The sequence below is a fragment of the Dendrobates tinctorius genome, unplaced genomic scaffold, assembly GCF_039654945.1.
Source record: "Dendrobates tinctorius isolate UK_male_01 unplaced genomic scaffold, ASM3965494v1 ptg000070l, whole genome shotgun sequence".
NCBI classification, from domain to species: domain Eukaryota; kingdom Metazoa; phylum Chordata; class Amphibia; order Anura; family Dendrobatidae; genus Dendrobates; species Dendrobates tinctorius.
Window position 1 is genome coordinate 85,295,340 of NW_027361738.1, and position 15,836 is coordinate 85,311,175.

The 15,836-nt window shown below is 42.3% G+C and overlaps 1 protein-coding gene across 1 annotated transcript in view; it reads right to left on the reverse strand.

Moving 5' to 3' along the window:
• The window catches only part of LOC141095966 (protachykinin-1-like), a 32,517-nt gene extending 16,935 nt beyond the window's left edge, over nt 1-15,582 (reverse strand). Inside the window, exons 1-4 of the mRNA XM_073582303.1 lie at nt 15,475-15,582; nt 14,060-14,214; nt 2,824-2,923; nt 2,315-2,338 (exon numbers count right to left, since the gene is read on the reverse strand). Coding sequence (XP_073438404.1) covers nt 2,315-2,338; nt 2,824-2,923; nt 14,060-14,170 — 235 coding nt within the window. The 5' untranslated portion in view covers nt 14,171-14,214; nt 15,475-15,582. The remainder of the gene's footprint in view (nt 1-2,314; nt 2,339-2,823; nt 2,924-14,059; nt 14,215-15,474) is intronic.
• Nucleotides 15,583-15,836: the final 254 nt, after the last annotated feature.

A 15,836-nucleotide genomic window follows, 5' to 3' on the forward strand; every position in this document is an offset into this window, starting at 1 on the left:
GAAAATGCTACTTTTACTTAAGCTCTAAAATCAGAATGGTCTTATATTATGTCTTGAGTAGCAGAAATTAACAGTGGAAGAAACAAAAACAATTACATTACTGATCCTGAGTTACATCCTGTATTATACTCCAGAGCTGCAATCACTATTCTGCTGGTGCGGTCACTATGTACATACATTACATTACTGATCCTGAGTTACATCCTGTATTATACTCCAGAGCTGCACTCACTATTCTGCTGGTGCAGTCACTGTGTACATACATTACATTACTGATCCTGAGTTACAGTACATCCTGTATTATACTCCAGAGCTGCACTCACTATTCTGCTGGTGCAGTCACTGTGTACATACATTACATTACTGATCCTGAGTTACATCCTGTATTATACTCCAGAGCTGCACTCATTATTCTGCTGGTGCAGTCACTGTGTACATACATTACATTACTGATCCTGAGTTACATCCTGTATTATACTCCAGAACTGCACTCACTATTCTGCTGGTGCAATCACTGTGTACATACATTACATTACTGATCCTGAGTTACATCCTGTATTATACTCCAGAGCTGCACTCACTATTCTGCTGGTGCAGTCACTGTGTACATACATTACATTACTGATCCTGAGTTACATCCTGTATTATACCCCAGAGCTGCACTCACTATTCTGCTGGTGCAATCACTGTGTACATACATTACATTACTGATCCTGAGTTACATCCTGTATTATACCCCAGAGCTGCACTCACTATTCTGCTAGTGCAGTCACTGTGTACATACATTACATTACTGATCCTGTACTGACCCTGAGTTACATCCGGTATTATCGACCAGAGCTGCACTCACTATTCTGCTGGTGCAGTCACTGTGTACATTACATTACTGATCCTGAGTTACATCCTGTATTACACCCCAGAGCTGCACTCACTATTCTGCTGGTGCACTCACTGTGTACATACATTACATTACTGATGCAGAGTTACATCCTGTATTATACTCCAGAGCTGCACTCCCTGTAGTATAGTACAGGATGTAGTTTAGGACTGGTACAAGTTACATAATGTCTATTTTAGGCTGAGTGCAGACGGAGTTTTTTGCCCTGCGGATTTTTCCTCGCAGAATGGAAGAAATCCGCAGGTCAAATGACCTGCATTTTTCCTGCGGATTTCTTCCATTTTTCCTGCGGTTTTTGTGCGGTTTTCCACTGCGGATTTGGAGACAGGGGAGATGGAAAACCGCACATTGATTTTAAGGCTACTGTACATCACAATGCAGATACGCAATGTTTCTGGGTGGTAAAATCCGCTGCGGATCCGCTGCAAATCTGCATCGTGTGCACACAGCCTTACTCTTTCCTAAGTATATTGCCATTGCTGTGATGTGCGGTGTCCTCGCCCTGCTGCTTGATGTGACCGGTCCAGCTGGTGCGGTGCCAGGCTGCCATTTCCTGCCTGATATCTCTGCGGCGCTGTGAACAGCTGTCCGGTCTCTCGCACTTCTCCACCTCGCTAAACATTTGCTGAACATAATCTCCGTTTTCAGTTTAAACTTCCTTGTCCCAAATCTATAATTAATGCTGCAGTGAAATTATTCTAATCAGATTTGTTCTCCTCGGTCCCTATTCACCTCTGTTGTGTTAGGGTTCTTTTTTGCACTTGCCGTGGTTTTGCGGCCTGTTTTTGCAGAATACCGTGAAAATTAAGGTAATACGGCCCACAAAAACCACCGCGAGTGTTAAAGATGCCTTAGGGGGAAGAAACCTGATTCATGAGACCCCCGGAGACAAATCCTTCCCATGATTCCCAGTCCATCAGTGCATCTCTCGCTCTCTCTCTTTCTCGCTCTCTCCCGCTCTCACTCTCTTTATCTCTCTCTCTTTCTCACTCTCTCTCGCTTTCTCTTGCTCTCTCTCTTTCTCGTTCTCTCTCACTCTCTTTCTCGCTCTCTCACTCTCTTACTCTCTCTCTCTCTTGCTCTTTCTCACTCTCTCTCGCTTTCTCTTGCTCTCTCGCTTTCTTGCTCGCTCTCACTCTTTCTCGCTCTCTCACTCTCGCTTTCTCACTCTCTCACTCTCTTGCTCTTTCTCACTCTCTCTCGCCTTCTCTTGCTCTCTCGCTTTCTCGCTTTCTCGCTCTCTCTCACTCTTTTTCTCGCTCTCTCACTCTCTCTTTCTCACTCTCTTGCTCTTTCTCACTCTCTCTTGCTTTCTCTTGCTCTCTCGCTTTCTCATCTTTCCTCACAGAATCATATTTCACCCATATTTCACAGCCAGTTTTCCTACAGACATGAAATCACGTTGCCATTACTTACATTTGGGTGATGGCCTTTTAGACTCTACAATAAACAAACATATATTTATTACTTAGGTACATTCTATACCAGGATCTATATAGTTTCATTTGCTGCTTAATCTCATGATATATCTGTGCTGGGTAACTTTGATGTGTTTGACTTGATAAATTATATGATTCTGCTTACCAACGGCCACCACTAGGGGGAGCTCATGGCATAGGAATTTTTACAGCTGGTAAGGATCTCAATGGGAAGTGTCTGTATACAGGAGCTCCCTCTGGTGGTGGCTGTGGGTAGCTTCAAACATAGCATAATACAGGGGACCTTCTCAAATGAGTGAAAAGCAGTCACATGTTCTGCCAGTACAGAAGGTTCAACACTAGGAATTAGTTTATTTGTGGCAAATGAAAGAATCCAGTAAAGGAAACTGGTGCATATATGTAGTTTGCGATACTGGATTATTTATAATACATGAATAGCACCACGGTATATTCTACTTCTGCTATAATATAGTTTATTGCACTCACCACTATGTCTTTTTCCCATTATTCCGTAAAATTGATCTGGTCGGAGTTTTCTTGCAATCCTCATAGGATATCTGTCATATGCAGGTTCCTCCAGATCTGCCTACAGGATACAGATTATTTACATCACGTATGTATCATTAGTAGTGTTTATCCAGGGTGTCAGCCATGAGATCTAACAATAAATTTACTTTGAAAACTTTTATTTAATATAGAAACTTTCCCATCATCTGGTAATCCAGAATATCTGGTAGTCCAGCACCTATTAGGTCCTACATGCGCCAATTCAGCAACTATTTAATCTGCGTTGTGTTTCAATTTGCCGCCATTTTCAAGATCTCCGGTGACTCTCAGTGATTGGGAATACCGCTGCAGACAATCGTCTGTGCGTCACAAATCTCTCTGTTGTTTTTTTATACTTTGATACAATGTGTTGTCTTAGCTCTAAATATTTAAGTTTCAGTTTTAATTTCCACCCTGCCCCATAGCTTCCCCAAATTGACAGAAGGGTGTAGTGTTTTGTACATCGATGTAAACTTCTCTTCTTTATAGTTTAGATTCATAGACAGGAGACTGAAAAGTGGACTTTGAGAGATATATAGTATTACTAGCTTGGCCTGTGCAAAATTTTCGCACATTGGTCGTCGGGGGCGCAGGCAATTTCAGAAAAAGCAAGCTGGTCAAATGTAAATGTATTTCATGAGCACAGGCAGGTATTTCTATATGTAGATTGCTAATACAATAAATAGGTTTGATAAGTAGAGGCCAAAAAATGTCTTCCGGTTGAGGTGCCACCTGCAGGTCATTGTGACTCTCTGCAAGTTTATGAAAATGAATGTTTATAATGTATTTAGCTATAAAATCATGAATGCGTGGTTTGTTTGGCTGTTTTCTTGCTGAAGGGGGCAAGTTTACCTTTCAAATGGTGTATCATGTGTGTGTGTGGGGTGAAGTAATCAGCGAAAATTCAGTGCATGTTTACAAATGTGTTGGTAGTATGCTTTGGTGCCACCTGCAGGTCATTTTTACTTACTGCAAGTTTATGAAAATTAATGTTTAAACTGAATATTGTGGTCAAGTCATGGATGTGTGGTTTGTTTGGCTATTTTCTTGCTGAAGGGAGCAAGTTTACCTTTCAATTGGTGTATCATGTGTGTGTGTGTGTGGGGCGAAGTAATGAGTGAAAAAGCAGTGCATGTATACAAATGTGTTGGTATTGTGCTTTGGGGTACTGTGGTGCCACCTACAGGTCATTTTCCTTATTTCAAGTTTATGAAAATTAATGTTTTAAACTGTATTTTGTGATCAAATCGTGGATGTGTGATTTGTTTGGCTGTTTTCTTGCTGAAGGGGGCAAGTTTACCTTTCAAATGGTGTATCGTGTGTGTGTGTGGGGCGATGCAATGAGTGAAAAGGCAGTGCATGTATACAAATATGTTGGTAGTGTGCTTTGGGGTACTGTGGTGCCACCTGCAGGTCATTTTGTGTTATTGCAAGTTTATGAAAATTAATGTTTAAACTGAATTTTGTGATCAAGTCGTGGATGTGTGGTTTGTTTGGCTATTTTCTTGCTCAAGGGGGCAAGTTTACCTTTCAAATGGTGTATCATGTGTTGTGTGTGGGTGCAGTATGAACGGGGATACAAAGGAATCACCGAAAAACAGTGTTTAGAAATAATAGAATAGATAGGTAGATTGTATCAACTTAAGAAGCTGCGATCAGGAATGTTTCCCTTCACTGAAAGCAAGCAGAGATCTTGAAAAAAAAAAGTGATAAATAGTTAAAATTGTTCCAGAGTGGATACATTAATGTAAAGAAAGTGCAATGTATCAAAATAACAGAGAATGGAGACAATCTATCTCATCCTCTGAGCTGCAGTAAAACAAAAGGCTTTACCCATTGTACAGAGAACGTTCAGCTCTTCTGATGCTCAGTGACAAGAATCAGTCGCTGTGATATCTCATTCTACTCCTGTCACCGCAGCGCTGCTCATTTATCACCACCATTGTGAATCTGACTGACTTTTCTATCCTTTTACCGTGTCAGATGCATTTAGGCTCCATAATGCAAATCCCACGACTGGCATAAAAAGAGAAAAAAAGGAAATACAAATCTGGATTGTACTTTATACAGAAGTTACAGGAAACTTCAAAAATCTATGCTAGATTAGAAAAAAAAAAAGTTTTATTTTTTTTCCTCAAACAGCGCCGCTCTTGTCCATAGGCTGTGTCTAGAATTGCAGCTTAGCCCCCTCATTTACTTGAGTATTGCATTCCTAATTTTTTTTATGTGCCCATACTTCAAATCAATAATTCATCACTTTCAGCATCCCTTATGCTAGTCACCACTGAGAAATGCCTATCTCTTTCTCTGGATACTTATACTCACTGAGCCATCAGGTATTTGATGGTCATTGTCACACAGGAATCTGGGTGCCAAATCATCATTGGCTCACTCTTCTGCAGTGCGGATGTACAGACCGGCAATACCAAAGGTCCCTGCTGGAAATCATTCTTACTGTCTCAAAGTCATGACAGTCACTGAACAATCATCACCACATTAATGGTGCCCATAATCACTAAGCCATCACTCTCAGTTTCCCTGTTGCTTTTAATCTATTCCTTATTCTAATTAGTTTCCCTGTTGCTCATAATTAATGAACATTTATCTAAGTTTCCTGACATGCATAATTACTCACTTTTCATGGTGCTCTTATTCACTGAGCATTCACCCTGTTCTCACTGGTGCTTATAATCATTTTTTTATTACTCTAACTGCCCTTGATGGTTAAAGTCACTGATCTAATTACTGGACATCATCTCTTGCCTTTTTCTGGTGCTTATAATTAGTGATGAGTGAGTATACCCGTTCCTCAGGTTTTCTCGAGCATGCTCGGGTGTCCTCCGAGTATTTTGGCGTGCTCGGAGATTTCGTTTTCGTTGTCTCAGCTGCATGATTTGCGGCTGCTGGTCAGCCTGAATACATGTGTGGAATGTCTGTTTGTTAGGGAATTCTCACATGTATTCAGCCTGTCTACAAGTCGCAAATCATGCAGCTGAGGAGACGAAAACTAAATCTCCGAGCACGCCAAAATACTTGGAGGACACCCGAGCATGCTCAGAAAAACGCGAGCAACGAGTATACTCACTCATCACTACTTATAATCACTAGGCCGCCACAAGGTCGGTCCTGGAGATCACACTTACGAGATCACACTCGTACTTTCTCTAGTGCTTATAATTAATGAATGAGCAATTGCACATACACTGACTGGTGTCCATAATCACAGGCTGTGGGGTCCGGCGGCGTGCGGCGAAAAGCCGGGCCGCCGGATCCGGCCTGCAGCCGTGACACCGGATGTGTGTGCGGCGTCTGATACGGCTCGGACGTGATTTAAAGGAGCCACAGGAGGAGGTGGACAGAGACAGCCGCTGAGAGAGACAGCTGCTGAAAGGGAGGTGAGGGGAGGGTAAGAGAGGGGAGGGGAGAGGGGAGGGGAGAGGAGAGGGGGTTGGAGAGAGAGACATGTGGGGTTAACACTCAGTGTCCGGGCGAGAGAATCTCTCTCTCTTGCCGGGCACTTGTGGGGTTAACCCCACAGAGAGATCTCTCTCTCTCACTCAGACACTGTGAGTGTTAACCCCACAAGTGCCCGGTGAGAGAGATCTCTCACATGTGTCTGGGTGACAGAGAGAGATCTCTCTCTCACCGGGCACTTGTGGGGTTAACATTCACAGAGTCCGGGCATGCGCTGTGGAAAAAGCCGGTCCGGCGCTGAGAAAAAACGTTGCGTTTTTCCAGACGCCGGACCGGCTGGTTTTGCCGGATCTGGCAAAAACCGGATACGCCGCATAGGCATCAGGCGCGATGCGGCGATAATGAAACTCTATGGGGAAAAAACCGGATCCGGTGGCAACAGGCGCCGGATCCGGTTTTTACACTTTTCGCCGCATCGCGCCTGATGCACAAAAACTGATGTGTGAAAGTAGCCTAAGCCTTCACCCTTAGTAACTCCGATGTTCATACTTACCGAGCATTCATGTTAGTGTCCAACTTCTAATATCAACAAAGAGATCACATTCACTTTCCATTACGCTCATTATTTTGGAGTCAACACATCCACTTTGCCTGGTGCTCATAATCACTGAACAGTAACACTCTTCTTGCAGCTCAAAATCACAGACATTCCCCCTTTTTTTTCTGGTGCTCATAATCACTGAGCAATTATCAGCAATCTCCTTGGCACTCAGAAGTACTAAGTGATCACCTGCACTTTCCCTGGTGCTCATGATCGCTGAGTGATTGTTTCCACTTTCTCTGGTGCTCATGATCGCTGAGTGATTGTTTCCACTTTCTCTGGTGCTCATGATCACTGAGTGATTGTTTCCACTTTCCCTGGTGCTCATGATCACTGAGTGATTGTTTCCACTTTCTCTGGTGCTCATGATCACTGAGTGATTGTCTCCACTTTCTCTGGTGCTCATGATCACTGAGTGATTGTTTCCACTTTCCCTGGTGCTCATGATCACTGAGTGATTGTTTCCACTTTCTCTGGTGCTCATGATCACTGAGTGATTGTTTCCACTTTCCCTGGTGCTCATGATCACTGAGTGATTGTTTCCACTTTCTCTGGTGCTCATGATCACTGAGTGATTGTTTCCACTTTCCCTGGTGCTCATGATCACTGAGTGATTGTTTCCACTTTCTCTGGTGCTCATATCACTGAGTGATTGTTTCCACTTTCCCTGGTGCTCATGATCACTGAGTGATTGTTTCCACTTTCTCTGGTGCTCATGATCACTGAGTGATTGTTTCCACTTTCTCTGGTGCTCATGATCACTGAGTGATTGTTTCCACTTTCCCTGGTGCTCATGATCACTGAGTGATTGTTTCCACTTTCCCAGGTGCTCATGATCACTGAGTGATTGTTTCCACTTTCTCTGGTGCTCATGATCACTGAGTGATTGTTTCCACTTTCCCTGGTGCTCATGATCACTGAGTGATTGTTTCCACTTTCTCTGGTGCTCATGATCACTGAGTGATTGTTTCCACTTTCCCTGGTGCTCATGATCACTGAGTGATTGTTTCCACTTTCTCTGGTGCTCATGATCACTGAGTGATTGTTTCCACTTTCTCTGGTGCTCATGATCACTGAGTGATTGTTTCCACTTTCTCTGGTGCTCATGATCACTGAGTGATTGTTTCCACTTTCCCTGGTGCTCATGATCACTGAGTGATTGTTTCCACTTTCCCAGGTGCTCATGATCACTGAGTGATTGTTTCCACTTTCTCTGGTGCTCATGATCACTGAGTGATTGTTTCCACTTTCCCTGGTGCTCATGATCACTGAGTGATTGTTTCCACTTTCTCTGGTGCTCATGATCACTGAGTGATTGTTTCCACTTTCCCTGGTGCTCATGATCACTGAGTGATTGTTTCCACTTTCTCTGGTGCTCATGATCACTGAGTGATTGTTTCCACTTTCCCTGGTGCTCATGATCACTGAGTGATTGTTTCCACTTTCCCAGGTGCTCATGATCACTGAGTGATTGTTTCCACTTTCTCTGGTGCTCATGATCACTGAGTGATTGTTTCCACTTTCCCAGGTGCTCATGATCACTGAGTGATTGTTTCCACTTTCCCAGGTGCTCATGATCACTGAGTGATTGTTTCCACTTTCCCAGGTGCTCATGATCACTGAGTGATTGTTTCCACTTTCCCAGGTGCTCATGATCACTGAGTGATTGTTTCCACTTTCCCTGGTGCTCATGATCACTGAGCCCATTACAACCCATTTGGACACACTCTCTATATTTCCCCATCTACATTCCCCTTCATGAATTTTTGCTGTGCAGATAATTTTCCATATTTAGTAGATTTTGAGCTGTATCAACAGATTATCAGCGACACTTATTCATTGCACCTTCCCGTCTCATCCATCAGGAAGCCTTCACTTACACTTTACAGCCACTTCGGAGAATATCTCGACCTCAGATGCCTCCATGACATTGAACATTTCGCTCCATTTCTTTGACTATTGTAATATTTTCCCATGTATAACAGAATGAGCACAGATTCATCGTCACTAAAGAGGACGGTAACATGAAGGAGACATTAGTGTAATTTTAGCCTAATGGATTTATCATCCAGTTTCTCCTGCACCATCCTGATCCCGTGATAATTTCTGTCAATTGCATATTCTCGAAAAACCAATTCTTCATGGTAATAAAAACCTCATTATGTCTATCGTCTGAAAAAGACTTGAAATGGTTAAAGTGAAGCACAGGAAGATGCCTTTAATTAAGTATCTTTAAATGGATCATTCTACAGATTCTGGGTTTTTACAATTCGGGATCAGCCTCCAGTTTCCAAAGTAGCCTTTAAGTTCTGGATCTGGGCTACGTCCACACGGTCAGTAACCGGCAGCGCTTTGTATGCAGCACATTTCCTCTGCGTCCAAAGCGCTGCCGGCTTTTAAACGCAGGTAATTCTGCATGTGTTCATTGAACCAGGTGGAATCACTGCGTCCTATACACTGCAATGGTGATATTTATCTTGCGGAGACTCGAGTCTCTGCAAGATAAATAGACATGCTGCGAAAGATGCATCTAGAAAGATGCGCCGCATGTCCATCTCAGCATGCAAGCCGGAGGCGTCCGTGCAAACACGGTGGGCATGGGATTTCTTGAAATCCCGTCCACTATGCTGTAACATCTGGCCGCTGTGGGTTGAACACTGTGTATGTGCGCAGCGTCCAACCCGCAGCATTTACTGACCGTGGGAACATACCATAGAACGCAGTGAATTTTAATACTGCTGTGTCTTGCAGGGCTTGGCTTCCCCAACCAAACCAACTAGCAGGTGCTATATCAAGCAACGCCACCCTCCACACCTTGCCTGACCTTAGGTTCCAGTTTGCTGTTAGCTTCTAGTTCCCAGTCAAGGTGTTTTGTTATTTATCCCTCCTGTTTCTGACCTGACTTGTCTTCTATTCCAGTCTGATCTCGCCACTCCTGACTTTGGCTATGTATCCTGAACCTATGCTGCCTGCCTCAATCCCGGGCCATCTGACTATGCTTGTGTCTTGCCCTCCTGTGCCTTGCATACCTGCTCTGACCCGTCGGCCAGCTGCTGCAGGTATGGACACTGCTCTGCAGTGGCACCTGTTGGCTATCCTGCGGCCCAACCCTATCGGCACCATCAGAGGCACTAGTGAAGATAATGTAGCTACTTAGTCACGCTCCTCCAGGGTAAGCCCAACCAGTGACACATTGGGTTCACACCCACCTGCGTTACAGTTAGCTCAGGTCATGGACCACACATGACCACACAGGATCTAGAGACTCCAAGTCTCTTGTGCAAGTCTTGATCGAGGAAGTCCGTCAGCAAGATTTGTCCTCCTCTGTTTCCACAGTGTCCCACACCTCAACCACGACAGACCCTCCTTCCTCTGTGTTGTAATATAAGACTTATTCGGAGGAGGAACTACAACACGTCCCTTTCCCGTCTAAGGTTTGGTAAGCAGCTCCTATCCTTCAAAGGGACATTCCTCTTGGTAAAACCTTTGTTCCTTGGGCTAGGAGGAGAAGTCTATCTGGCGGACACAAATCCAAGCTGATCAGCCATGTGGGCATATGAAAGTTCTCCAGAAACCAATCTGCTGGGTCCCTTCTGCATCTATTGGTTCCTCCTGTCCCCGTGGTTCCCTTGGATGTGTTTGGAGTGAAAGACTTTGGTTCTGAAGAGAATTTTGGGGAGTCTGCTGAAAATATTTGCACTTCTGCCATTCCTGAGAAAAGTCTTGGTCAGTCGGATTGAAAAAGGGAGGTGTAGGAGTAACAAGGGTGTCAGGACCTACTGGAAAAACTGGAGTTAGATGGTCACTTCGGGTAATGAACCACAGGTCTTTTTTTACAGACACTGAGGAAGTGTTATCGAAACGCGCGTCAGGGCCCAGGGAACACCTGACAAAATGATTGGCTTATGCCTAGATCCCACTAAGGAGGTAATGTAATTCATTTATACTGGCTATTTATTTGCTATAACTCTCCTACATGCACTGTCACTTTATTTTTTGAGCTTTATGTCGGCTACCTTCATGCATTTTGCTACTTTTTGCTATTGCCTGTATGCTGTGCAGGGACACATGCTTCTAACAGTAACACATACCTTGTTTACATGTTCTATCCCTTTTACTGGTATTTGTATTTAACTATTATTGTTATGCTGTGAGTTTGGACCAGGCCCAATTTTGGTAATAATTGATACTTGTACCTTTATACATTCACAGGCTTTATTATCTTGTTACCCTCCATGGGTATTTTTTGTCAGGTGTTCCCCTACATTGTGAGGCACCATTGCTATTGTTTTTAAACAATCTTTTTGTTATCATTTTTATTCCCGTAATAAAATTTATTTTTTTATACTTTAAGTGTTTATCTTTCTTGCCTTCCTTCACAAGTGTGAATAGGTAGGGTTGGCTATTTTTGATTTGCTTCTTTACAGATAATTTGTGTCCCATATTAAATGGCTTTAGATTCTTCTGGTGCTAAAGAGGTTAATGACCCTTTCTATGCTGGTCAGAAACATGTAGCTCCACTTCAGCTGCTTCTGATCTTGTCATTACCTCTTCCTATAAAAACTGGTCGTGCCTTCTTGACCCTGGCGGTGAAAGATTTGTCTTCTTGTGCTCTGTGCTAAAGCTAAGTGGCTGGATTAGAGTTGTAGTTGTAGTGATCTGTGGTTTGCTGTAGTATGTGTGTGTTTTGCTTGTGGTCCCTGTTACCATTTAGTTTATTCCGCCCTGTTCCTATCTCCCTCTATTGTTAGTGCTTTTGTATGCTAGAGGTTTTCTGTTATTGCTGTTTTGTCTTTGTGTCTTGTTTATCTTACATTTCTGGCCCATGCCTCATGGGGTGGGGGAGGAGACAGGTCAGCGTTTAACAGGAGTATAGTAAGGGGGGAGACTCAGGCCTCGCTACCTTCAAGAGTACCTCCGGGACAGTGATAGTTAGGGTCTCAGTTCCAGGGACAGTTTTAGGCCCCCCTTCCTTGCTGAAGACTGTCACAGTGTAACAGTAAGGTGGGGAAGTACTGTCACGGCGGTAACTCCAACGTGTTCTGGCGCCGTGCTACTCACTACCTTCACCGCTCTGCTTATCCTCATGTCAGGCCGCCGTGCTGACTCATCATGCAGCACTTCCAAGTCTGCTGCATATCCCTGATGTCTCCTCATGGCTATTGGGGAGCGCGGACAGATCCTGCAGGAATTTAACTCTGCTGTGTCCAGCAGGGTTTGGCTTCCCCAGTCCATGATTAACCACCAGGTGCTATATCAGACATTGTCGCCCTCCACACCTTTTCCTGAGCTTAGGTTCCAGTTTGTTGTTAGCATCTTGCTCCCAGTCAAGATGTTTTGCTGTTTATCCCTCCTGTTTCTGACTTGACTTGTCTTTTCATCCTGTCTGATTTCTCCACTCCTGACCTCGGCTATGTATCCTGAACCTATGCTGCCTTCCCCGACTCCGGACTGTCTGACTATGCAACTGTCTCGCCTCTCCTGTACATTGTATACTTGCTCTGACCTGTGGGTTAGCTGCTGAAGGTCTGGACACTGCTCTAGAGTAGCACCTGGTGGCTATCCTGCAGGCCAAGCCTACCATCAGAGGTGCTAGTAAAGACCAGTTAGCCACTTAGTCAGGCCCTTCCAGAAAAGCCTGGCTAGTGGCGGCGTTACACTGGGTCACTCTTTGTGTTCTAGATTCAACTTTGTTTTACAGAATAGTCTTCAAGTTCTGAATTGGTATGCAGGTTCTGGTTCAGTTTACAAGTTCTGGATTAGTATTTGGGTTCTAGATCCATGTGTAGATTCTCCACAGAATTACATATTAAAAGATAATAATGGTTGAGTTAAAAAAAAATAAAGTGAAGGTGGAGTTTTGAGATTTTGTAGGAAAGAGCTTCTCAACATTGAGACAAGTAACCTCTACTCAAATGAATCAAATCAAAGTGCCCCAAAGTATATGATCTTACAAAGTGATGATTGCTAAATATACACAACTAGCTGAAGAGCCCGGCGTTGCCCGGACATAGTAACTAACTATGGTTAATTATAACAAATGATAATGATTATCCTCCATCCCATAGTCCCGTGCCCATATACCCATCATACATATCCTCCATCCCATAGTCCAGTGTCCATATACCCAACATACATATCCTCCATCCCATAGTCCTGTGCCCATATACCCATCATACATATCCTCCATCCCATAGTCCTGTGCCCATATACCCATCATACATCCTCCATCCCATAGTCCGGTGTCCATATACCCATCATACATAGCCTCCATCCCATAGTCCTTTGCCATAGTGACGATGATGTCATAATAGGTTGTAACCATTCTGACATCATCATTGCCATGGCAACCTATCATGACATCATCATCGCCATTATGATATCATTGTCGCCATGGCAACTATTATGACATCATTGTCGATACATACATACACACACACATACACTCAGCTTTATATATATATAGATAGATGAACTTAGCATTGATTACCCCATGGGGGCATCATATGTACTCTTTGGGGAACACACACCACAGGATTAGAAGCAAGGGCAAAGTAGATCATAAATTTTCTTGACTGAAATCTCTTAAAACCTTCAAGCTTGGTTTTTGTTGTAGTTAACCATCTATATATATTCATGGTACAGATAATCACAAAAACAAGCTGAGCAATGACTAAGAGGAGTCATAATAGCGCATCATTTAGAGAGCAATGGGCCATGAGGCGACATTGGTGGCTGCCCGGGGTCGTAGGGTGACATAGACAATCTTGGGGTACACAATTGTGGTCGGTTGAATAAATCCAATTAAATTTTTTTAAAAATTGTCCCCATCGTCTGCGGATGTCTGAGACATAATAGTATGGACGAGACAATTATCTATCATCTACGGGATCAAGAATGACAATAGGTCTTATGAATGCCTTATCAACCTTCCCGTCCCAGATAAGATCCAATATAGAGTTTATGTTATAGGATTCTCACTTGTCCATCATAGATTTTATTTACAAAAATATTATCAATATTTCCCAAGTGTCAGGAATTCAGGATATAATTTATATGCATTTTATACATGTTTTGTAGCTATTACTCCAATACACAATACACTATTCGGTAGCTAGTCTATAGGTACTATGATTCTTCCATATGGAATGAGAGTCATACCTGGTTTAGATCTCGGGAGGGCCAGTAATTCCCTTCTGTCCAGTCCCTTTCTTCAGGCCATGCTTGTGTGGCAGCCAAGAAGAACACCATACACGCTACAACGATGTTCATTTTTAACAATCCGGATCTTCTCCGTCCTTCGGGTGGGAAAATCTCTTTGAAGATACATTTGAAACATTTTTTAATTTAAAAAAAAATAAAAAATTTGAACAATTGTTTGGAACTTTAAGGCTAAGTTCACACTTTGTCTAAAATCTCTGCTGTGGATTTGGCCACAAATCCGCGTAGAAATCCACAAAATAACAAACGCGGATATGGCTGCGGATTTCACCCCATGCCATTTATTAAGAATCGAATACGGTGAAAACCCGCAATGAAAATCCACATAATATTGAGATTTGAAATCTGCACCATGTTTACACTTTCGTGCAGGTTTTTATCTTATTTTTTTTTTTTGCATAGTCTAACTGGGATTTAAAAAAACACAATAACATTTACTCGTATTCTGCTGTAAATTGCTGCAGATTTTCAGTGCAGAATCAGCACCGTGGGAACTTAGCCTGGATTCTGCAAGCAGACGCCCATCTCTGCTTCAATTCAGAGCAATGTTATATATTTCACCTTCTCTTTTGAGTTAAAGTATGAAGGAGGTGCAAATATTTTTGCTTAATATTTTTCCAAAAATATTGTCTATAATTAGAAAAATACTTAGGAAAGTTTTACAAATCCTCCTAATGTTCCACTAACCCATCTTTGAAAGTGCAGTTCAAAAAAATATATATTTTTTTTATGTTAGTTTTTGCCCGCTTGAGTCAAAAATTCTGAAAAATTGTTATTCCCAAAATTTGAAATCAAATTACAGTAAATAATAAAGTTTAGTAAAACAAATTTAAAAAAAAAAAGTTGCCAAACAATGCAATTCTTTATTTATTTTTGTGTTCCTAAGAATAAAAAAAAATTGAACAGTAAGTCACCAAGACCCCGATGTGGTTTTAGTGCCAAGATCAGACCCTGTCCTGTAAAATCAGGATAACCTTTCATCATAGAAACAGAATAGAAAAATGCTTCCAAAAAAAATAGTAAAACTGTAGAAAAACTCAACTGTAAAATTTTGGACCAAACTTGCATGTAGTTGTTGTAAAGAACATAAATCTTTCTTTAGTTGATTAATTCTAACCTAAAAAATCCGAAATGGATGAAATATATATAAAAAAAATAATTTTTCAAAAATGTAAAAAAAAAAATAACTGCATTGAATTAAAAAAAAACAAAACAAGCATAAACATAGCAAATACTAATAAATAAAAAACAAAGGTCATACGTGTCCTTTCTATGTGGGGTAATCAAAGTTTAGCTCTTGTGTGTTCCTCTGTAATCCCACTGTAATGACAGCAGTCTGGATCGTCTGTACTCACCGTGGAAGGCTGCGTTCCAGAGCGGGAAATGCAGGCGAATGACTCCAGTTGGGACTTTCTCACTTTTTATATGACCAGAGTTGTAAATGAGGCTGATTTGCGTGAAGCTAATAAACCCAAGAAGGTTTAATCAGAAACACGGAACAATAGAAGCTTCCGTGTACTCCCTTCATTCAATATTTGACCAGCTCTTCTCTGTCGCCATCCTTGTCCTTTTTGGGATTTTTTTGAATTTCCCCCATGTGTATATGTTTCCAAAGTGGACAACTCAACTAAAAAATCCAATTAAAGAAGGGATTGACGGAATGACTTGTTTGTAAAAATGATCAATGAAGTATCCCCCTTTTCTCTTGGTCTTATTG